General features: G+C 36.7%; 2 protein-coding genes across 2 annotated transcripts; both read right to left on the bottom strand.

Moving 5' to 3' along the window:
* Positions 1–11,992: 11,992 nt before the first annotated feature.
* On the bottom strand, positions 11,993–15,325 carry LOC118491435 (mediator of RNA polymerase II transcription subunit 14-like). The gene is made up of 7 exons (XM_035989225.1): positions 15,256–15,325; positions 15,101–15,147; positions 14,662–14,743; positions 13,949–14,255; positions 13,680–13,746; positions 12,661–13,586; positions 11,993–12,352 (listed from the first exon to the last, which is right to left on the bottom strand). Exons 1-6 carry the CDS (start codon positions 15,323–15,325, stop codon positions 12,738–12,740), a joined length of 1,422 nt encoding a protein of 473 aa, XP_035845118.1. The 3' UTR covers positions 11,993–12,352; positions 12,661–12,737.
* LOC118491434 (disease resistance protein RUN1-like) lies at positions 13,849–16,854 on the bottom strand. Its single transcript, XM_035989224.1, has 5 exons — positions 16,519–16,854; positions 15,256–16,397; positions 15,001–15,147; positions 14,662–14,715; positions 13,849–14,396 (listed from the first exon to the last, which is right to left on the bottom strand). Exons 1-2 carry the CDS (start codon positions 16,852–16,854, stop codon positions 15,456–15,458), a joined length of 1,278 nt encoding a protein of 425 aa, XP_035845117.1. The 3' UTR covers positions 13,849–14,396; positions 14,662–14,715; positions 15,001–15,147; positions 15,256–15,455.
* Between the last annotated feature and the right edge of the window lie 8,714 nt (positions 16,855–25,568).

Here is a 25,568-nt window from a genome sequence, read left to right as displayed (position 1 = left end):
TAAGTTTCTTTGATTCAAAAGCATGCTAGACATTGGTTAGGAGGCAATTTGATTTTCATACAAGCTTATTGTCGCACACACACATATACGCATTGAGTGGTTTAGCATAATTTGCTAATTTTTCTTGTCACCGAGAGTTTGTGAGGGGTGTGTCTTGTGGTTTGATAAAAAGCTAGTAAAAGGATGGCACTTTGGTTTGGTTTGCATGATTGGTCGCTTATGGTTAAAAACAGTTTTTGAAGTGGTTGCTTGGGACAAGCAACGGGTAAGTGTGGGGATGTGACGGGTGGTCCGTAGGACAACCCTTAAAAGGCTTAAACTTAACACACATTCTACATTTTATCCGGTTATTTGCGTGAATTAGGTAATCACAAGTTAATGGTGGTGCAGGTGTTAAAGTGTACAAGATGCAGCTTTTAGAGGGCTTGAAGGATGTTAGAGGCTGGCGTGATCAAGATGTGTGAAAACAAAGGAAAATGAAGGAATCGGAAGCAAAAGATCACTCAGAGCCGTAAGCTACGCCACCAGGCCGTAGCTTACGGCCCCTATAACCTACAAGAAATGGGTGCCGTAAGACAGGAGCTAGGAGGCGTAGAAAATCATTGCTCGCCGTAAGCTACGGCCACCTGCCGTATCTTACGGCGCTGACTGAGCCTCGGAAACCACTGACCACCGTAAGCTACGGCAGGTGGCCGTAGCTTACGGCGCCGATCGAACCAAAAACGTAACTGACACATTAAAGAGCATTTTGAAGACATTTTATGATTGCTAATCATGCTTGGTCGGTTACTACTTGAGAAAAACGAGTGGGGGACTATTTGAAGGCACTTGGGGAGCTAGGAAACATATCTTTTGCATAATCTTTTCACTAGAATCATTTTGGAACAATCTTTTACTAAATTCTTGTCTTGTTTTAGTTGGTGGAACTTGTGAACATTGTTATTTCTATTTGTCATGAAGCGTGTTAAAGCCATGAGTGGCTAGGTACTTTAATGACTATCTTGTGGTGAAGGTTTGTTTAGACTTTTGTGTTCTTATTTGCATTTCTAGAATATCAATCTCTTTTCATTTAAATTGATTGTTATGGTGTGTAATCGATTGTTAGTAACAGGTTGATTCTTATTTTAAACTAATTAGCAACCATACGTTCTTGGTGCCGTTGGCAATCGGGATATCATGGGTATAGTTAGGTTTGGGTAAGGGTTGATTGATCATCGGGTGATAACCTCACGTTCTCGGAATCTGAGTACTTCGTCCCCTTTCATCACTACAATTGTTTATGCATGAACTATGTCTATGTAGTTCTTTCTAGTTAAATGATTAACACAAAAGTTGAAGCAAACCGAATACACAAGATAGTCGTTTATTTCTCAATTGTTTACAACCTCAAGTTTCATTTCGCAAATTAGTTAATTAATCTTAGTTTTTAAAACCAATCAACTCCAAACAACTCGTGAATTTTATTTTCTTGCACTTAGTTTAATTTAGTTAACCTAGAGAAGCATCGCAAATAGCACATTTTCCACAAACTCCCTGTGTTCGATACCCACTTGCCACTATTTACATAGTTGTTATTGGGATTAAATTTGCGTGACCACGACACCACGTCAAATACGAGAGAGAGTAGCTCGACTGAAAGGCGCGACTTGCCAGGCTTGAACTGGCTGCAAATCTTTCGATTTACTTTTCCGTAGGAGTCGCTTTGGTCACGCAGTTCGGTTCGGGTTCTTTATCCCCTATCCTACATCTGCGAGTCATTAGACTAGATTCTTTTTTTATCCACGACACTACTTTTGATTTATAGTAAATGATTCCCTCGGCGAACCCTCTGGAGGGGGGCGGAATTCTCAATTCCAAAATCTTGAATGGTTCCCCAGAGCCTCTGATAGTTGCGGACTGTGAACCGCTCCCCAGAAAAGATTTGTTGCCGTATCTCGAGCCAATTCCGCACCAAATTAGCCCGGTGGTACCCTTGGGCTAATAGGTACTTCTCTATTTCCCTCTCGACCAAGATTTGATAGTCTATAATTTGCGTCATAACCTGCGGACTAAGCGGCCGGATATTTAGTTGATTCCGCAGATCCAAGCGGGTCCGGAGAGCTCTTCGGCGGACCTCGTCTGCCCATAAGGGTTCCGGGTCGATAGCCGCCGGAATCTGCTGCGGTTCCGCTATAACCGGACCCACTTGCCCATTTTGTTGCCAAGCATAGGGGGCAGGGGGTTCCGCAAAGAACCCGGAGGTATCGATGGGGGGAGTCTCTGGATTCCCAGAACAAAATGCCAATGACGGCAGGGGAAGGAAGATTCCCAACAGAAAGATAAATAGGAAATCAGGGGTTTCCCACCTTGGTTTTAACCAACCTTTTTTTTGTAACATATTATGACCAGGTACAGCATCACATTTTACACCTGAGGAAGGTACAGCCCAACTATGAAGTACATCAGCAGATGTTACAATAATACGTAGATGACTTTTGGCTGGTACAACCACTCGATTGTCCACTTCTAATAAACGTAATTGACCCAATTCTAGATCATCTTCTGGAATCGTATAACTGTCAAAAGTGAGTGACTGTTCATCGGAAATAATAAAGAGATACAGAGTATTACTATAAATAAACAACCAATAGATAGAATTAAATAGGCAGAAAGAAGCAATGAAAAAAAAATTCAAGGACCATGCAGCTCCCGCCAAAGCAAGAAAAGCAGCAATGATAGCAGTTAAAGTTCTGATGAACTCCCTAAACATGAGTTGGTTTTTCTGTCCTTATTCATTATTTCATTTACGCCGAAATATTGCGCTAGGTTACTTTCGATCTCACATTCCCCCCGTACTACTTCTCAACCTTCTGTGAACATTTCTTCCTTTAAGCGTAAAACTTCAGATTTTAAGGCCTTTCCACTGCATAAAAAAAACTTGAATGAGATCTACGAAATGATCGACTCAAATAGATGGTTATCATAAGCTATTTCTTTTCCTCCTCTTCCAGTTCTATTAATAAAAAGGCCATCATGGACCAAGATCCAAAGGGATCAATCTTTTACACCGATGTATCGTACTCTCTCGACCAGGTCATCATAAGAAATGCAATGCAAAATCTTTCCGAAGTGTTATAAAGAGGGAAGGCGCGCTACAACTAACATAACAGCCTCTTCCTTGCCCCCCTAAGAATCCAAGGGTGACCTTTGGATGTTGTCGTGACACTTTGGTTACGAAGGTTATCGGGGTCTAGGTTTATGGATGGATTCAGTAATCGAAAGTCCCTCCAACTCAATCAATATCAACAACATGTCGTGACCGGTTAGGCTTGGTTGATTTTGTCAGAAAAGAAAGTAGGTTTCGGGGGTTCATTGATTAGTACACCCCCGGTGCTGGTAAGGTCGGGACCGTGGTCGTACGTCTCCGGTTTGCCGGCCTATCTTCTTTCTGAGATTGACCAGGCAGCTGGGTTGGTTTGGCTATTCTTTTCTATTGAAAAGGAGTCAGCTGTCTGCGCGAGTCATCTTCTTCTAGGCTCCGCTGGACGACACGGCATTCTCGTTTAAATAAATAGATGTCGGCCGTACTTGTGATGGTTCCCAAGGATCCAATATGACCACTTCACTTAGGTCTACGTTGCCACGATAATGCCAATTCTCACGGACCCATGACCACTATATGGAGGTATCCTCCAACATCGTCAAAAGTTTGGAGCTAGACTCTGTCTCTGAATACGAGGAGTTTCTTCTCGCTTTTAGAAAGGACCCCAAACTCTTAGAGAGCCTTTTTACTAAGTGACTGGCATTTCTTTTTCCCTTTCTTTCCGTTGGTCAACAACCAACAAAACAAAATCGTTTAGTTCTTCACTACTCGTACAGGAAGGCCTCTCTTTCTGTATGGGGGGAATCAAAGAAAGGCAATCAGAGAATGTTTACACTCCATTTTCATTACGAAGATGTATCACGTCAGGATCCGTTGCTCAACCAAGTGCATAATGAATGAAATGAACCCCCGGATGAGGAGCAAATCTCCCCTCCCTTTTAATAAACCATGGGGAGCCCCTAGTAGTTTACCGGACAAATTGAGTTGTCGTGACGAGACCTTTCTTAGTGGAAGATCGGAATTCTCTTCATCACGAGACTGATCGGATCAGACACCCGAGAGACCTCCACAATTGAGTAAGTAAGAGGACAACAAGCAAAGAGTTATGCTTTCATTTCTTTGTTGAGATTGAAATCAAGTTTTTTAAAAAGGGGGTAGGTATAATGAACGCAGGCCAAGTCAAGAAAAGGACTTCCTTACTTTTAGTCTTAATTACTAGTAGTTTGAAGCGAAACCGGTTCTCCAATGAGGGATGATACTTAGTTTCATTCTAAGGTCCTTTAGTCCTATAGAGCAAATGTCCAAACCGTCTATATGAATTGTTCCACTATCAGGTTCTACCAGACGGAAAAATGCAGTTATTAATGTTGTTTTTCCGCTCTCTGTCCGTCCAACAATGCTGATGCGGGTCCCTTCTTTGAATGTGCAAGAAGCATTAATACCCGGTAGGGTTTTTTTAATACCCGGTGCGGGTTTTTTCCCAACCCGATGCATACCCGAACCCTATCCGATGAATACCCGAACCCGGAAATAGGGTATTATAATACCCGGGTTTTATAAAACCCGACCGAACCCTACCCAAACCCGGGTATATAGGGTATACATTTTTGGTAGAAAACTCGGACCCGGACCCGACCAGGTTTTAAAAAAAAACCCGATTTTGTAAAACACGATCCTATCCGAACCCGGTTCCATATCCGAAACCGGTTTTAAAAAAAACCCGATTTGTGCACCACTAAGTGTGTTTATTGGGTTAAAGGTTAAGAGAAAGTTAATTCTTTTAAGTGAAAGTTAATTAATTAAGTGGAAAGTTAATTAGGTTGTATTTAAAAAAAATCAGTGTTTACGTATTTTTTTACAAATTCATAAGATTTTTTTTCCTAAGGGGGTGGTCGAAAATTTCCAAGGGGTGCGAACGAAAATTTTCAAAGGGTGCAGTCGGGATTTTACCAGAAATTTAGCACTAAATTTTATTTTTTCAAGGGGTGCACCCGCCCACCTTAACATACATGTGGGTACGCCCCTGCTTGAACAGAACGAGGTCATAGTTTTTAGTTATTTTTGGTTAGTTCATCTAATAATTTGATGTGAATACCAGATTAGATTCATGAGGGTTTGAAGTCTATTCATGATAAAGCATGAGGATCCGTGTTTTGGAATCATGTGTTATATGATTTCTTGAGTTTAGAATGTTGGTTAATATGAATCTTGATGACATGCATAATGATAATAACTAGTTTTTAGAATCCCGTGCTTTGCGGCGGGACCGAACAAAAAAGTATACATAAAAACTTTGAATCAAACACTCACTTTGCGGTGGTTAACTCGCAAAAGTTTAAGTTTCACCGAATTGTAAAACATAGAAGAATAATTAAGTTGATTATTATTTGACCTAATTAATTTCCTATAAAAATTACGGATGGGAAAAATTATGTAAATTAATTTAATAACTAGGATTCTGACCCGCCGCAATGCGGCGGGGATTCTTTAGTTATAACTAAGTCGATCTAGGACCCGTACATTATGTTAAACCTGTCAAACGGGGAAAAAATACACGATGTAAAAACATTCACCCACACACGCACGTTGCGTCGTGTTAACTCACAAAATTTAGAACGAAACGTAAAAACGTTAAATCAAAGACGCACGTTGTGATGTGTTAAGTCACAAAATTCAGAACCAAGCATAAAGCGAAAATTTTGCGGAAAATGAAAACTACTATAAAGGACTAAAGTTGAAAGTAAAAAAAGTTATGAGGATAGATTGCAAAAGATAAAAAGTTTTGGGTTAAAAGTAAAAAAAAAAACAAATAGTTTTGGGTTAAAAATAATTTATGAACTACCTTTGGGTGGAATGTAAAAAAAATCAATTTTTTTTGGAAAACCCCCAAAGCCAAGGTTACAACAACCATATGCATAACTATTTTTTCTTTGAAAACCCCCCAAAGCACACCCCGCGTTGCGGCAGGGTGTAAAACGGTGTCAAATAGTACTAATGCTACACAACCGTCATCGACCACCAACACTGACTCGACCCAGGATCTGCGTGCTGCGACGAACCTGTCAACATGAAAAAAATAGAGGTAAAAACGTTCAACCACACATGCACGTTGCGACGTGTTAACTCGCAAAATTTGAAAGAAAACATAAAAAAGTTGAACCACAGTCGTACGTTGCGTCGTATTAACTCGAAAAATTTAGAACTATACGTAAAACGAAAATTTGCGAAATATGAAAACGAAAAGTGACAAAAGTTGTGAAATTATAAATTACAAATAATGAAAGTTTTGTGTTAAAGTTATAAAAACAAATTGTGTTGGGTTAAATGTGCAAAAGATAAAAATCTTTGGATTAAAAGTAAAAAAACAAGTTTTTTTTTTGAAAAACTCATAAAGCATAGTGTACAAGTTGTATTGCATGTTTTTGTTGCTTCTTTATAGTAGTTTTAATAGGTTGAAGTCCATAGCTTTCAATCTTTCATCCATACCACTATACCAGCACGTTCACGCACACAGACATTTTATGGTTAAGGAATTACACAATCAAAGCTCGCGGTTATGGTTATAGTTAATGGTAAAAAATGAACTAAACCGATCCATGCACACCCCTACTACATGACATTAAAAGTAGGGGTGGAAATTTTAACCGAAACTCAAAAACCGACTCAAATAAAACTAACCTGATGGTGTTACACTGTTACCCGATTACCTGAATCCAAACAAGATGGTCTACGAAAGTAGTATTGGGTTAAAAAAATGTAAACCGAGTTAACCTAATTAACTCAAATTTACATAAAAAAATTGCCAATTATACTTATACATACACAATCAACAAAAAAATCTAGTTTTCCTCCCATAAGTTTTGTTTCGTTGGTTTCTTGTTCGACTAAAAAAGTTTGGTTCCATTGATACCGTTTGACGTTTTCTTTTTTGTTTATATGGATTCGTTTTGTTCTTATTTTTAATGACATTTTTAGTTAATTTATGAGTTTAATGCATGAGTTTGAACTGGATATCATATTGGGAGCATTTTTATATGACAATTTATGTTTTTTTTTTACTAATAATCAAGTATATCATATTGGGTTACGACTTACGAGTAGGATTCTTACAACAAAAAACTTGAATAATTACTTGAAGCCCAATTAGAAAACCCTAACAACACCTCTTAACTAAAAATAAAGTAAAGCAATTATGGGTGGCAAGATATGTCTAATCCTAGTCCCATGCCAACACATTTCTCGTTAACGTTTTAAATTAAACTTTCATGTATGCATATGTTTTACTTTTTATAATTTTATATTTTTCAAAATCTATACAATATATTAAATTTACCTATATATTAAAATTAGAACACAATTAATTCAAAATCTATACAATATATTAAATTTACCTATATATTAAAATTAGAAGACAATTAATAGTAACATCATCAAAGGATAAGTAAATGGTATCGAGTACCGGTATCAAATTTATCAAATCGGGTATATTTTCGGTACCGAATCGGTGCTGGCTTTTGACATTTTCGGTATCGGTTCGGCACTGGTATTCACCGGTTTTTACCCTCAAATACCGGTACCATACCAGTACCGATCGGTACCGGACCGCACCGTACTAGATATTCGGTACCGGTACCGAATTTTGGTTATTTTCGGTACCGGTTGGTACCGAGCTCATCAAATCCTGTAGCAACGCAAGTAATCGCACCGTTTAGATTACTTTTTATACACAACCCAATGAATAGTAACATCATCAAGGGGATGAGCAAATGGTATCGGGTACCGGTACTGGTATCAAATTTACCAAACCGGGTATATTTTCGGTACCGAATCGGTAGCGACTTTTGACATTTTCGGTATAGGTAAGCCACCCGTATTCACCGGTTTTTACCCTCAAATACCGGTACCGAACCAGTACCAACCGGTACCAAACCGTACCGTACCAGGTATATTCGGTACCGGTATCCACTTTTGGGGATTTTCGGTAACGGTATTTTCGGTACCGGTTGGTACCGAGCTCATCAAATCCTCTAGCAACGTAACAACACAAATAATTGCACCGTTTAGATTACGTTTCATAAACATTGTACGTAAACTGTATTTCGTTTGAATGAGGTTTTATATACACAATAACTTATTTTGTTTTCTTTTTTGTCTTTTTCTATAATGAATGAATTGTAGCATATAAAATTAACTTGGATATTTAGATTATTAATGAGCAAACCGTAGCAAATCCTGTAATCAAACTGGTATCGTATCGGTACCAAATTTACTATACCAATCATTTTCAGTACCAATTTGGTACCCACCTTTTGGCGTTTTCAGAATCGTTACTTTCGGTTCGACACCGGTGTAGCACCATACCTGTATTTACTGATTTTTACCTTCAAATACTATACCGTATCGTACCGAGCATATCTGATGCTGGTACCTAATTTCGATGATTTTTCAGATCTATACTTTCGGTGCCGTTACCGATACCGAGCTCATCCATATTTTAACGTGTTAGCACCGTAATAACTAAACTGAAAACAACCGAATTTCCAACATGTAGGACGTGTGGATCCTATTATTATATATTAGATTATTTAAAACTGTTTTTTTAGGACATAGTGACTATCGTTACCACATCATTTTTATTTATGTTTTGATATTCGGTATCTACTTGTCATTGCCGACACGCGTTTTGCAGACATTAGGTCCCCGCCGCAACGCGAGAGCGAAAAAACAACTAGTTATAATAAATAATACATTTAATCACAACAAAACTATTAATCTCAAAAAATAATTTAGTTTTTTTGTTGTATTTAAATATTAATAATGTCATCAGAATATATTCCACAATTAAAGTTTTGTTTTCAAGTAATGAAGCTAGTAGAAATTAAAGAGAAAAAAAAAATAAAAGTTAAAAGTTTTCGGGAATATGTTACGAGTAAGTATATGGTTAAGGTAAATGAATATATACTTTCGAGTAATTTGGATCAAGTATCACCTAATCTCATAGACTCAAACATGCAAATTATATATATATATATATATATAGGTTAGGGTTCATGCGAGAACCACCTTTATTGCGAGAACTGCGAGAACCAATGTGAACAGGGGGCAATACTGTAAATACATAATAAAATTGAGATTAAGCGTCTCCTCCTAAACACCTGACATCCTCCTCATAAACACCCACGTCTGACAATCCTGGACTTCAAAATTCTTCATCTCAGTTCACTTTCGTCACTCCAGATTCTCCAAAATTCATCATCTGTCATCTCGATCTTACCATTCATCCTTTATTCGTAGTATGTTCAAAATTAGGGCACAAATAAAAGAATCATCGATCATATATGCGAAATTAGGGCAATAAGAATAAAATCATTGAAGATTGTGGCATAATTAGGGAGAATTTGAAGAACAAACGTCCAATGAACTCGCTTGTTGTCAGAACATCCAGCGTCATTACACCATTCAGTGAATTTGTAAGTTTATACACTCTGTTTTGCACATTTATATGTTAAAATAACGCTTAATGGTCGATTCAGATCTTTTATATGTGAATATGAGGCTTAAATTTTAGTTTCATATATGCATTAGTGAAAATGGTGTGATGTATATAATTTTTGAGGGATTAGGGGCGACTGTTGTGATAGCACGATCTGTAATGTGGTATTTATGTGTTTTTTGTATGTAGTTTTGTTAATGATTAACGTTAAATATGATTGGTGGTAATACGAAATTCAATTTGTCACGGGTTAGGGTTTTTTTATTGAAGTAAACCTGTAGATAAGGTCAGTCATGTTAATGCACATGTGCATAGTTATGCACATATGCATATTTTGCCATATTAGTTTAACAAGGTCAGTCATATTGATGAAAATGCGTATAATTATGCACATGTGCATAATTTTATATAATAGGTTAATAAGGTCAATTATGGACAAACCCGTTTCCCATATATATTTAGAATGGAACAAGATAAACGATGCCTGGTGCCGGACCGGTACAATCAGGATAATAGAAACTTTATGTGGGTTTGGAATTGGTCGAGAAGCCCAAGCTCGACCGAAGAATTACTGGAATGGGCACGAGTTGATCGAGCTCCTCGATAATGTCACTTTTTCCAATGGCAAAGATGGTTGGGAATGGTTGGGAGGTAATGACTCTGATTTTTCGATCAAGACTTTCAAAAACTTCCTGTATAGCAGCTCCGATTTTAGCAGCAGGCACGTTGTGAAATGGTCGAAATGGGTCCCAAAAAATGCAATATGTTTGTTTGGAGGGCGGTTTTAGATCGTATTCCCACGCTGACTGCACTTCGGGATCGGAACTGTTGGGGCGGATACGTGAAATGCTGTCTGTGTGAAGATGGCGATGAAACAGCTGAACATATTCTTTGTTCGTGCAGGGTAGCATCGACTGTCTGGTATCACATCAGTCAGTGGTGCAGGGTGAGTCCTTTTATTCTGTTTTTGGCTAAAGATATCGTAATTGCCTCTGAGTTTTGCAATCTGGATAGAGAAGTGAAAGAAGCTTTACATGGAATTATGTTCGTGACAAGTTGGTGTATAAGGTTAGCCAGGAACAATAAAAGGTTCTTGGAAACTCAAGTTAAACCCGGAGAGATTATCCGTAATATTAAGCCCATCGGTTTTTTATGGTATAAGAATCGGTCCAAAAATAGGTCCGTAAGTTGGGAAAAATGGTGTAGTTTCGATATAAGGTAGCTGCTAGTTTCCGGTCTTTAGGTTCTTGTGTTGAGTTATTTTTCGTTTTGATGTAGTGGTTTGTTCGGCCACCTCTGTTTTGGAGGTTGGCTTATGTGAATAACATTTTCATTTAAAAAAAAAAACTTATGCACATGTGCATAATTTGTCATAATGGTTTTGTTGCTAATTAATGTTAAATATGATTGGTGGTATTACGAAATTTGATTGGTAAGGGTTAAGTTTTGTTATTGAAATAAACCTGTTGATAAGGTCAGTCATGTTAATGCACATGTGCATAGTTATGCACATATGCATATTTTGTCAGATTAAGTTAATATGAATGTATTACGACATATGCACGCATGCATTATTACCTTAAAACATAAGCATTGTACATATTGTATGTAATATGTTTATTTCACATGTGGATACATGAAATAATTCATGTAATATATGTAATGTATGCAGGAAAAAATTATTTGAAACTGCTCATGGATTGACAACAAAGACGTATTTGATTAATAGGTTAACGGATGAAAAATACCAGGGAAAATGATGGATGAAGAGGTGCTGGAACAGGAGGAGTGTTGGAAGATAGTTATGAAATGGAAAGAAGATCAGAAGGTGTGAGGTTGTGAACTAATGCGAATGTTATATAGGCAGTTTGTGGATATGCAATTTATAAAGACATTTTTTTTTGTTTTCTTGATGTCTTTTGATTGTAATATGTGGGTAGTTTTTTACGATAACGGTTGATATAAGAAGTTTGACGTATACGATGTCTTATATGGTGGTTGATGGGTTAAAACTCTATCTGATTGTTCAAGTATAATGGTATGTTTGTTAATATTCGATGTATTATGTTGTTTGGTATAGAAAATGTTGGTATTGCACATGTGCAAAGTTTGATATAGCATATCATATTACGTATGTGGTACCCTATTACGTATGGGGTACCACATTGCATATGATGATGTATATGTAAAGGAAAACCGATTACATGTAGTTAAGATATTCATGTATGCACATGTGCATTGGTCGAAACAATAACAATATGTAGTGAAACATTAAACATGTATGCACATGTGCATTGTTTGAAACAATTACCATGTGGGGAGAAACAGTAAACACGTATGCACATGTGCATTTTTCAAAACAGTAACCATGTTGGTAATATTTGTTAGGTGGTCAATAATGAAATTACATACGCTTATGTATAATAAGTAATTGATATCAAAGTATCATGATCACAATCATAACCTATGAATACGTATACAGACAGTGCAAAATGATTGTAAACAAAAAGAATAATGCTTAGAAACTATTTGTCATTATATATAGGATAATCAAGAATCGTTGAATGTTTCATGACGCCTGGATGAATGTCTACGAGGTTACTCAGATTCATATATATATGCAGGGTCTTTAGCATCATCATCAACATCTTCATCAGTATCATTGGAATCAACGTACTCCCAACTGTTAAACGTACTGTTTATAATAGGGATGTATTCAGCATCAACATCGGGTATCCAATATGGTGTGCCATTAGGTGTAGAAGTCGTAATTGTTCCTGTATAAAGAAAAAAGCATATAAGATTGTGATTAATATGGTATATGGTAGATGGTGTGTATACACACGGTGTATAAATGTTTAACATTTTTTTTGGTGATGAGTATGGGGTGTTGGTAATGTGATGCACATGTGCATAATTATGTACTGATGGTTAACAGTTTATATGTGATGATTATGGATTGTTGGCACATGTGCATGTTCATGTTAATGATGGTTAACAGTTTACGGATGACGAGTATGGGTGTTATCAACATAATGCACATGTGCATGATCAGTGACGAGTATGGGTGTTATTAACATAATACCTTTAGTCACAAATCGAATGAATTGCAACTCTTGATGTTCTGTATTTGTAGGTGTATTGTGACCGTCAACTGTATTATCAGTAGATGGACCAACCACCACCGTAACCACCATCGTCCCCAAGCCCGATAATGGCGGTATTCAGCTCTCCTCTAACATGAGCAGGAACTATCACAGTAGCTCTGTGCACTAAGAGTGAATTTGGTGATGCTGACATGGCATTTGTAGAACGGTTAAATCCCACGGGTTGGTTTCCTGGGCGAGACTTTACCGTAGGGCCCGCTCGGGTGCCATTTGTGGCTGAGAGTTGCGGACCAGGAGACGCAACTGAATTGTTGGAATTAGTTGGTCCGGCTGATGGTTGACCACCAGCGAAATTCGGGTCTAAACCGTTCAACTCCTGAGCAACATGTTCCATGATGAAGGGCCGAAACTGTGGACAGGGTAACGAACCTCCAACTGTAGGACCGCCTTTCGGTGGCGTTGCAGGTTGCAACCAAACTTGATCACCCACAAAGCACCTCATGTTAACCGCAAAATATTTCCGGTATATTATACGAATCCAATACGGGCCACGAAGAACATACGACATATCAATCGGTAACAGAGAACAAGGAACGATTCCCAGGCCACCTCGGCTAGCCACAGTAGCAGCAGTTAACATGGCAGATGCACTAGGGTTTCCACCAGGACCCGTACCGGGACCAGAGACATGACCAACATTTGGGTTTGTACCATTCGGCATCTGCCCATTAACATTTGCTCTTGATAGTGTCGGGACAGATGAAGCCGCACCAGAAACTGCAGAAACCGGAGCAGCCCATGCAGGACGTTTTGCAGCAGCAAGAGCATGCAAAGGTCCTGCTGTCAGACGAATGCAGTCCAAAAGAGATGAAACTTCCGTGTCGTTGATAAAACCCTCGAGAAACTGAAAAAAAAAACATAACTTTAATCAATCAATCAATCACAGTTTAATACCTGATAAAGGGATAAAACCATCTGAGTTTTCGCAGATTAGTACCGAAACATTCTTTTGCATGATTAGAGGCTTACACTTGTTAAAATTTACCAAAAAGTAGACTTTTAATCTAATTTGCAACATAATGCACATGTGCATATGATTTAATACAATATCATTTACAATCAACATAATGCACATGTGCATATAATTTAATACAACATCATTACAGTAAGTATAATGCACATGTGCATATCATTTAATACAATATCGTTTACAAATTATATATATCAGTCAACATAATACCTTTAGTCACAAATTGAATGAATTACAACTCTTGATGTTCTGTATTTGTAGGTGTATTGTGACTGTCAACTGTATTATCAGTAGATGGACCAACAATGTCACCAACAATGTCCGCATCAGATGTATGAGGAGGATTATCAGAGAATGTATGAGGAGGAACATCAGATGTAAATGGTGATGTAGATGATACCGTAAACAGAGGATTATCATAGAATGTATAAGAAGGAACATCAGATGTAGAGGATGTCGTAAACACCACTTCCGGCTGCCGCCGCCGTGAAATCTGGTGAGTTACGTGATCGCCGTCGGCCGCCGTCATAAGCACCGTGCCAACTGTAACCACCGTGAAATACGTGAACACCGGCTATCCATATGGGGTGAAAACCACCGTGCACGAGTCTCTGCCACCGTGAAATCGCCGTGAATGCCTCTCAGCCGAGTGTGGAGACCATAAATTGGTGAACTACTGAAACCCTAAAAATGGAGACAACATGAACGCTGAAAAAAAAAGGAACGCGTGTTTGTTTTGTATAAACATAACATAATTACAAAAATGTCATGTGTTCACACTGGTTCTCGCGGTTCTCGCAATAAAGGGTGGTTCCTAACGGATCTTTATCCTATATATATATATATATATATATATATATATTTCAAGCACATGATCCACTAAGAAAAATATTATTCAAACCCAACGGTTACTTGAGAATATGATGATAAGAGAGTACTATCAACCTACCTACAAGCAGTTCCTTGCGTGGTGACGTTGAGCCTAACACTTCTGCGGCATTTTCTGTCACAAAGTGTAATTTTATTATAAACTGAACCAAATATACAGAACAATCAAAAAAGAAAACCTCAAATCAAAGTTTTGAGAGTCTACACAAATAATCGGTTGTAGTAAGAACCGATGATCATAAAAGTAGAAGACCATAATGCAATTGTAAGACTGCTAGACTCAAATTGATTGTTTGAATTATTGCACACGTTGTAGCGGCAGCCATTAGCGGACATATATCTATGTGAAAGACGACAACGATTCAAAAACATGGCAATCAACCAAGGCAAAGGAACACACCAAAGGAAAGGCGCCGTAGGTGACTTCCTGATGAACCGTAATCAGCGGCGAGAAGACCAGCAAAACTCTAGACCCGATTTGCCAAATACCAAAAAGATACAGCCACAAGCAAAGCCAACAAAGCCCATGAACCTGTTGACAAGCAGCCTACCCACATGCAAAAAAAAGAAGATTAAAAATAGAGTAAAAATATGGATTATGAAATCAGGCTTATGAATTTTAACATATATCATAAGTGATTGCTTCTTTTAGCACCTGCATGATGGGTCATGGAAGCCTGATCCACCATCTGCTCATTCAAATCCAGTGGTTGACACTCATTCATAAGAGCGCCAGATGTTGTTGCTTCAATATTGGCGTTTTTCCTTTTAGGAACACGCGTAATATGTATTGTTCTTGAGATTGAAGTGCATCAGGAACATTACTTTTTTCATGTCCAAAAATTTTAAGACCTTTCAACAAGAAATGCTATCGGGAAGATGACTTATAGGAGTATCTCTTATATATAACTCTTTCAAACATTCTAAATCTCCTAGGTTCTCAGGTAATTTCTCAAGTTCATAACATTCAGAAAGGTCAAGCACTTTGAGATGTTTTAATTTACATATGCAGGATGGAACATCTCTTATCTTGGTACGTCTTACATTTAGTCTAATCAAACTTTCCAAATCTCCTAGGTTCTCGGGTAATTTCTTAAAGTTAGAACAACCAAAAAGGTTAAGTGATTTGAGAGGTTTTAACTTGCAAATGCTGGGTGGAATATCTGTTATATTGCTAAGTCCTAAATCTAGTCTATTCAATGAATCTATTTGACCTAAATCCTGGGGTAACTTACAAACTTTACAATTTTCTAGAATGAGAGTGTTAAGACGTTTCAACTTACAAATGCTATCCGGTAGATGTTTAACTTCTGAATCCGAAAAACTTAGCTGTTCTAAACACTCCAACTGGCCAATGTCCTCAGGAAGTTCCTCTATGTAAGAATCTACAAGGTTAAGAACTCTTAAATGTTGTAAACTACAAATGCTTCTTGGAAGACTTTTGAGTTTGCTGCACCAACTCAAGGATAGATAAACAAGCTTATGAAGATTTCCAATTGATGAAAGTAGCTTTTCTATATCATTTCCATCAAAATCAAGCTGTTGCGGAGTATTGTTGGAGTGGCTCGGGGTTAAATCCTTGAGCTCATTTAAATGTAAGCCACTTACATCAAGAACTTCAAGTGATTCCAAATCCTTGATAAACAAAATAGATTTTAACCTCTTACATTCCCGGAGGTTTAGGTACGTAAGCCTTTTTAAACATCCAACTGGCACATGGAGTTCTACCAAATCATCACAAAATTGAAGATCTAACCTAACAAGATTTGGAGTCAACCCAAGGTCAAGGGTCCTTACCTTTTAGGAGTAGAGTATAATGGTTTTGAGCTTCGTAAGAACCTGATGTCACACCAAAAAGAAGGTAATATACTAATAATTGATGAACAAATATATCAAAATTATTAATCAGTCATCCTACCTTTCCCCCCACCCAAAGTTGCGTGATTCGGCTGTCAGACATATGAAGCTCAACAAGATTATTTGCTTGAAAGGTTTTGGGTAAACACCAGTGAGGGTAATTGGGCCAATCCAAGTATCGTAATGAATTTGGAAGGTATTGACTAACTTCATCAATCTTCACAAGGTCACCACGATCCTTATAGTTACCTCTATAAACAATAAGGCATCTAAGTTTCTTCATGTTTCCAAGACCTTCCAAAACAATATCAGGGTTGTAGGAGGTTGATGGTGAAGATTGGAGCCCACGCTTCGCGGCGAGGCCGTAGGGTTGATGGCGAGGATGTATATATTTCATGACGGTAAAATTAAGCAATCAACACAGTTAAGTAAACAATTTAGAATTAAAAGTTCCATTTAACTATAATAAGGTAAATAAAAAAAATGATAATCATTGTTATCTTGTATATTTTATATTAAAGGGTTAAAAAGCAACATGATTAAATAACCATATCTAGAGTTAAAAGTTAACTTTAATTATAATAAGTAAAACAAAAAAGAACTAAACCTATAAAAAGGATAAAAGAACATATATTTGTTAAAAAGGAAAAAAAGTTTATTAACTTTATTAAACTTTAAGGACCGTATGAAAACTCTATTAAAGTTTGGGGTTCGAAACATAAATCGTTTATAAAAAAATAAAATTATTACTAAACTTACCTATGGTAAATCTATTAAAGTTCAAGGGTATATGTAAATCGTTTATCCAAAAATTATTATGGTTTAGAGGTTGTGTGATAACTTTATTAATGTTCAGGGTTAGAAACGTAAACTAATTATAAAAAAGACAATAATATTATAGCGTTATAATTATGAATTAAACTATTAAATGACCAAACATAGATTTATTACTATTCATGTTTTGAATTGTTACAGTGTAGAATGGCAACTTGCAAAAAAAAAACATATTTTTCCATTATAACAAACAAGTGTAAGCATCATTCAGATGATCAGCAATCATCTAGTTGCGGTTGAGTTAAACAATTGAAACAAAACAATTAGACATAGGCCTATAATGCTTACAAAATTAGAAAAAAAAAATTAAGCATGAACCTCTAATGATTTAATGTATAATAATTAAATTCAAGTAACTGGGCTTAATTTTTGAACTATAAATTTGTTTATTATCTAATTCTTTTAGAAGAAAACAAAACAATGGTGTTGATTGTAAAAAGACAATGGTGTCGCTCATAAAAACAATGGTGTCGCTCGAATTTTTCCTATTAGGCTAGAGGGTATGGTGACATCTCATCCTTGGAGGACCATCCGCCACGTAGGTGCCACATCATAGTCCTCCCAAGGATGGTCACTAGAGGATATGGGAGGATGATCATACCCCACCACTTTTATTATTTTTTTTTAATTTCTATGCCCTATGTACAAGTATTGAAGCCTAATGTACAAGTTCCTAACACAACCAAACAAACAACAAAGGGGGGCCACCATTTCAGACCGTCGCCATTGTCTGAAATTGGACGTTGAAGACGGGACGGGACGGAGGACGTGGGGGCGGGATGGGACCGACGCCGGCGCCGGTGGAGGACGGGATGCCATACCGTGCAACCTTATACGTTGTATTTGCTACACAAAATTCAATGGTCAAAGTGTGGCTCCGTCACTCCTGATAACTCGCATTGATAAATGATGTTGAAGACGATGAAATTAAAAGTAATGCTTTATGGGTTCTACAGCTTAATCAATTTTTTTCTTGGCAAAGGCTTTTCGAAGATGCCATTCTGAAGGATCACACTATAACCCTCAGGAGCACATTTTATGATAAGGATTAGGCTGTTAACCACACATTACAGCTTGATTACCATGTTATTAATGTCACAAACGTTTGATTATAAGTATAAAATGGGCCTAGATGCATATAAAATATGTCTATGATGTCAACATAAGGAACTAGTATTGTCGACTAATAAGTAATTTTAATTTAATCCACAATTTACAAGGTTTTATATATGTGCATCCCAAGATTTCAAACATTATATGACTTTGAGGGCATATTTGGCTAAGCTTATTTTACTTAAAAATGACTTTTTGTTGTGAAACTTATTGACTTATGATTTTTTGAAAATAAGTTTTTAAAAAAATGTTTGGATTAGCTTATAGGGTGGGAAAAGACAAGAAGTCAATAAATTGTTTTTTAAAAAGTGTTTTGCTTAGCTTATTGATGTAAAATTACTAAAAGCTAATAAGTCAATAAGTTGGTTCAAGAAGTCACAAAATCCTAATTTCTCAAAAATGACTTTTTCTCCTATACAAAAATCATTTTGAAAAGTCATTTTAGGTTTGATAAACACAAAATCTCTTTATTAGCTTTTTAAAAAAGCTAATAAGTCAATTAGATGGGTCAAGAAAATCAACCTCTATTTCGGGTTTCCACCAAACCACCACTCCTTCAATAATTTAAATTGTAAAATAGAAAAAAAAAAAAAAAAAAAAGAAAGAAACTAACCTGATAATAGATACTGAGACTGGAGCCTTCGGTTTGTGAGTGTGAGTCAACTGTGTTGAGGTTAAATAGGGTGATGAATTTGGATCCTGCCATCACTTTTCTCTTCTCTTTCTTCCTACTTACCCCCCACCAGATTCCGACAAATCTTATTTCTTAACCTTATTATATAAAAAATATATTATTAAATAGATAGAAAATGACAACATATTATATTACATATTTCGGTTATTAAATAGTTGGAAAATGACAACATATTATATTACATATTTCGGAACCCGCTGGCCGGGGGTGGCTGCCAAATCAGCCCCACCAACCGATGTTTACAATTTTTTTAAGGTGTGAATTATTCGCGAATGTCGAAATTTTTAGCATACGTTGTCTTAATCGGGTCTGTGCTAGAGAGCTCCTCACGCAATAGATCCATAATTTAAATCTTTCAATGAGAAACCCCTTTCACCCAGACTCGAACTTGAGACGTGAAAGGGAAAACTCATCTGGGCCCACCTTAGGTGAAACTAAAATACTCGTGGCCACCACTAGAGCACTAGTAATGGTTGTTTACATTTTATATAAGGTCATAAGATGTGGATGAGTCTTGTCCTTTTTTACATTCTTCCAAATTCTTTCTTTTCCTTCGTTAAACGAAACCGTGGGTCTTCACGTGGGCATCTACGTCATCTATGTAACAACGTACAGTAGAAACTCGATAAATTAATACTCGATTATTTAATAAACTCTCTAAGATAATATTTTTTGCCGGTCCCGACTCGGGGATAGGGTGTTAAATTAATAATTCGCTAAAATTATAAGATAATACATTTTTGATTATTTCTTTAGACCCCATATAAAATATAAATTAATAATTCCTTATATATAGCATATTACATGAATGATTTATGAAGGTTTCCTTGAAAATGACTCAATTGTCTTTTGTTTTATGTTGAAATCAATTTCCCCTTGAATCTTGTCTCTAATTTTCCTTAGCATGGTAAGAACTTCTGGTGTTGTTTTCTTAACATCGCCTCTTTCGGGAGCAAGTGAGAGATATTCTAAAGACCGCTTAACTGTATTCGATATTGTCGCTTGACTCACCTGCAAACCATAGTTACTATGAACCCATTCTTGCAATTGCTTTTGAGTGAGACTTGGATAATCCTTGTTGTGCTAGCATAATGCTTTTCGAATCTCGTCTGTCATTGTTTTTGTTTTCACACCTTTAAGATGGGAAGCCATGTTGTGTGTATGATTTGTTTGTGTTAACCTATTTTGATCTTGTATTTATATAGAAAATATTTTTAATGTCCATAAAGTGATACATTGAACACAAGAAACATAATAAGGTGGGAGATTAAAGGTTTCTTTCAAATTGTGCCGTTCATTTGATATACATGCATTGTATACAATAATTAAGTGGAAGCTTGAAAGGTGTTTGTAAACTAAGTATTCTACTATAAATTAATAAAATATTAATTAATATATAAATTAATACTTATTAATTTATCGATTAATTAATAACTCTTTTGATTAATAAATTTTGGTGGTCTCAAATGTATTATTTTATAGAGTTTTTACTGTCTTTTTTTTTATGTACACTTCGTTGTGTGAAACCAAACCAAATTTTATTTTGTGTATTTGTTTTATTTTAGAAAACGTTATGTGTTGTATATTTGTTTTATTTTAGAAAACTTTATGTGTGTATGTATGTTTCGAGATATTTAGAATGATATGTAAACATAAAGTGGTTTGGTTAAATTTGCTTTTCTATTTTATTGCTTATACAGGTTAGATATTGTTGTAGACGAAGATTGTTGTCTAAATAGACACAAATGTCGTCAATTTTCTATCCACTATATTTTGATCTGTTTAGTTTTAAAACATTTTGGATGAAACTGTTTCTGACTTTACCCTCTTTGCATTAAACTAATGGTCATTTTAGAGGGTGTGCAATATGTGGCACCGAACAAGACCTAAAAGTTTTGAGCGCCCAATTTTTTTCTTCCGTTATATTAATATGTAAAATATTTACAATCCCAAATGAAAATTTAACATTGCTGTAGCCCGAAGACCACAAGGTGTGAGCGTGGAGGCCAGTCCACGCCCACCAAACCACCCCGCGCTTGGCGTTGTTAAGGACGTTGTTTGGGGGGGGGGTGCAGGATTTCAACCGGCGTAGAAGGCAAATGAGGAGACAATGTAGCACATTTGTGTTGGTTAGTTTAAACTAGCCGTTGAAGAACTAGTTTAATTAAAAAAACAATTTTTTTATAAAAAAAAAAACCCTATATATAATCACATCTTTCACCCTAGTTTTTTAAAAACACCTACCCAATTACATTTCTCTATTCCCAATTACATATTCACTCCCAATTTTTAGCATAATTTTTAAAAGACGGAAAGCCTATGAATAATTTTTAGCATAATTTTTAAGTTACCATTAACTACAATTAGGCAGATCTTTACAGTCGAAACTGCAGATGGGAATTCCGTAGAAATTAATCAGGTTTTGCAAAAAGTAGAAATAGAACTTTCAGGTCATAAATTTGTTGCAAACCTATTGCCTATGAAATTAGCTGAGTTTGATGTCGTATTAGGAATGGATTGGTTAATAGCCAACCATGCTCAAATCATTTGTGATAGGAACTCTATAGAAATTCGAGCACCTAATGGACAGGTAATTAAGATTTCAGGAGATAAACCTCGGAAGCCATTAAAGTTCATATCAGTAATGAAAGTTGCTAACTATGAACGAAAACGAGGAATAGTATATATGATTTCAGTAATCATTTGTACTAAAGACAAGGAACTCAAGGAAATTCCTGTAGTCTCAGAATACCCAGATGTATTCCCAGAAGAGTTACCTGGGCTACCACCAGATAGAGAAGTAGAATTTAGAATTCATCTAATTCCAGGAACTACACCGATAGCCAAAGCACCTTATCGATTAGCTTCTACCGAAATGCTAGAATTAAAGAAACAATTAGATGAATTACTAAGCAAAGGATTTATACAACCTAGTTCATCCCCTTGGGGTGCACCAGTGTTGTTTGTGAAAAAGAAAGATGGATCAATGAGAATGTGTATTGATTATAGAGAATTGAATAAGGTTACAATTAAAAATCGATACCCATTACCTAGGATTGATGATCTTTTCGATCAATTACAAGGAGCTAGGTATTTCTCTAAAATCGACTTAAGATCCGGATACCATCAATTGAAAGATCAAGAGGAAGACATACCTAAAACTGCTTTCAGAACTAGGTATGGTCATTATGAGTTTACAGTCATGCCCTTCGGATTAACAAATGCCCCAGCTGCATTCATGGACATGATGAACCGAATTTGTAAACCATATTTGGATAAATTTGTAATCGTATTTATTGACGATATACTCATTTATTCCAAAAGTCAAGCCGAGCATTGTCAGCATTTGCATGCACTCTTAACTTTGTTAAGAAAAGAAAAGCTGTACGCTAAATTTTCAAAGTGTGAATTTTGGCTACAAGAAGTGCAATTCTTAGGCCACATGGTGAATCACGAAGGTATTCACGTAGATCCCGCTAAGATCGAAGCCATTACCAACTGGAAAGTTCCACAAACTGCAATGGAAATTAGAAGTTTTATAGGTTTAGCCGGTTATTATAGACGGTTTATTAAGGATTTTTCCAAGATAGCTGTACCATTAACTAAGCTAACCTGTAAAGCCACTAAGTTTGAGTGGGGACCAAAGCAAGAAGAAGCCTTTAGAATCTTAAAGCAGAAATTAACCAATGCGCCAATCTTAGCCTTACCAGAAGGAACAGAAGATTTTGAAGTATATTGCGATGCTTCAAAACTGGGATACGGATGTGTGTTGATGCAACGCAAGAAGGTAATTGCATATGCCTCCAGACAATTGAAAAAGCATGAAGAAAACTATACGACTCATGATTTAGAATTAGGAGCTATAGTTTTTGCCCTTAAGATTTGGAGACATTATCTGTATGGAAGTAAGTTTACTGTTTATACAGATCATAAGAGTTTAAGGTATATATTCGGGCAAAAAGAGTTGAACATGAGGCAAAGAAGATGGATGGAAGTCTTGAGTAATTACGACTGTGATATTCAATATCACGAAGGAAAGGCCAACATAGTAGCAGATGCCTTAAGTCGTAAGTATCATGAAAAACAAAGGCGAGTCCGTGCTCTTAGAATAAATCTACAAGTAGATTTAAGGGATCAAGTGAAGGAAATCCAGAAAACGGCAATCAAGGACGATGCCGAAGGAATGAAAGGTTATCTAAAAGAATTGGAACAAGGAAATGATGGAATTTGGAAATTCCACAAAAGCAGAATTTGGGTACCTAAACAAGGAAATTTAAGATCGAAAATTTTAGAAGAAGCCCATAAATCTAGGTATACTGTACACCCAGGAAACAATAAGATGTACCAAGATTTAAGAAAGAATTTTTGGTGGATAGGAATGAAAAAGGATATAGCTGAATATGTATCTAAGTGTTTAACCTGTTCACAAGTTAAAGCCGAACACCAGAAACCCTCAGGTCTATTACAACAGTTAGAAATGCCTGTATGGAAATGGGAACTCATAACAATGGACTTTGTTACTAAGTTACCCAAAACCAGAAAAGGCAATGATGCAATTTGGGTAATTGTGGACCGATTAACCAAATCAGCTCATTTGCTACCAATCAAGGAAACTTTTAGCATGGAAAGATTAGCCAAGCTGTATGTGGATGAAATAGTATCCTTACATGGAGTCCCGCTCTCCATTGTATCGGATCGAGATAGTCGTTTCACTTCCTGATTTTGGACAAGTTTTCAAGAATCAATGGGAACCCGACTCAATCTAAGTACCGCATATCATCCACAAACAGACGGACAAAGTGAAAGGACGATCCAAACTCTGGAAGACATGCTCCGAGCATGTGTAATTGACTTTGGAGGTAATTGGGATAACCATTTACCATTAGTTGAATTCTCCTATAACAATAGTTATCATTCAAGTATTGAAGCCGCTCCATTCGAGGCACTGTATGGACGCAAGTGCAGAACACCCGTATGTTGGGCAGAAATAGGAGAAAGTCAATTATCAGGTCCAGAAATTATGCAAGAAACCACAGACAAGATAACTCAAATTAAAGAAAGATTGAAAACAGCAAGAGAACGCCAGAAGAGCTATGCAGACAATCGTCGCAAACCACTTGAATTCCAAATAGGAGACAAAGTACTACTGAAAGTATCTCCTTGGAAAGGAGTTGTAAGATTCGGTAAGAAAGGAAAACTAAGTCCCCGATATGTTGGACCATTTCCAGTGATTCAACGAATCGGACCAGTTGCTTATCGCTTACAGCTACCAGAAGAACTAGCTGGAGTACATGATGTATTTCATGTATCCAACCTTAAGAAATGTTTATCAGATGAATCTCTGGTAGTACCTCTTCAAGACATCGAGGTAAATGAGAAACTGAAATTCATAGAAAAACCTTTACAAATAGAAGACCGGAAAGTCAAATTCCTCAAACACAAACGACTTGTACTGGTAAAAGTCAAATGGAATTCTAAGAGAGGACCAGAATACACTTGGGAATTAGAGTCAGAAATGAAGCGCAAGTATCCTCATCTGTTTCAGTAAATCTCGAGGACGAGATTTTTCCTAAGGTGGGGAGGATGTAACAACTCTCATTAAAATTCATAATTAAAATAATAATTAGTCAATAAGAACACCCTAATTGAGACCCCCAAGTGATTTGGCACTAACCCTGAAATTTCCGGAATAATCGGAATCAGGATCAGGGCCCCTAAAACTCAGGGGGCTAAACCCTATTTGATATTTATCTTAAAAGTCGCGTTGTAAATTACTGAAATTCGAAATTGAATGATTCATCAAAGCTAGGCTACTGAGAAGGCTAGTCTACAGGCCTAAACACACCCCTTACGGACCGTAAGGGTTAGTCCTTACGGACCGTAAGCAAACCAGACCCTTTACGGACCGTAAGGGTTGGGTCATACGGTCCGTAAGCAAGACGAATTTTGCACTATAAATAGCCGACCTTGGCAGTCGACTGTTGATGTTAACTTTTCAATCCAAATCGTTCTGTACACCAAATTAGATCGATTATATCACAATTAAACACACACTAGTATCGAGGTGCTGCCGCAGAACAGGGTAATTACTCGATCGCTATTACGATTTAGTTTCCGGGATCAATATATCCAAAGAATGTCTAAGTGCCGCCCACATTGGGTTATGCTTTGTCGTTTGTCGATAATTCGATAAATGAGTTGAAGCATTGTACTTTGTCGTTTGTCGATAATTCGATAAATGAGTTGAAGTACTATACTTTGTCGTTTGTCATTTTGATAAATGAGTTGAAGTATTGCACTTGGTCATTCATTGTGAGAATTTGATCTCGCAAAGTTATCGTAACTGTTGTATTGATCACTAACCCTGTTTTGTGTGCATTATTGTTGAAATTAGGTTAACAGGGCTAAAATCATATTCTGTCAATACTAAACCTGCAATGTGAGTTATTCTCTTTTAATAAATTCTTTTC

The sequence above is a fragment of the Helianthus annuus genome, chromosome 4 (assembly GCF_002127325.2).
Source record: "Helianthus annuus cultivar XRQ/B chromosome 4, HanXRQr2.0-SUNRISE, whole genome shotgun sequence".
Lineage (NCBI taxonomy): Eukaryota > Viridiplantae > Streptophyta > Magnoliopsida > Asterales > Asteraceae > Helianthus > Helianthus annuus.
Note: the sequence above shows the minus strand (reverse complement) of the source record. Positions and strands in the feature narration are given on the sequence as shown.

Bases quoted from the DNA above. Each gene is read 5' to 3' on its own strand.
- LOC118491435 (XM_035989225.1), bottom strand. From the start codon at position 15,325: ATGAATGAGTGTCAACCACTGGATTTGAATGAGCAGATGGTGGATCAG. The intron at 14,256-14,661 runs GTAGGTTGATAG...CGGTGGTTACAG, and splicing joins ACGCAAGGAACTGCTTGTAG to TTGGCACGGTGCTTATGACG. The intron at 13,587-13,679 runs GTACTAATCTGC...TTTTTTTTTCAG, and splicing joins TCATGCAAAAGAATGTTTCG to TTTCTCGAGGGTTTTATCAA.
- LOC118491434 (XM_035989224.1), bottom strand. From the start codon at position 16,854: ATGAAATATATACATCCTCGCCATCAACCCTACGGCCTCGCCGCGAAG. The intron at 16,398-16,518 runs GTAGGATGACTG...TACTCCTAAAAG, and splicing joins AACTTTGGGTGGGGGGAAAG to GTAAGGACCCTTGACCTTGG.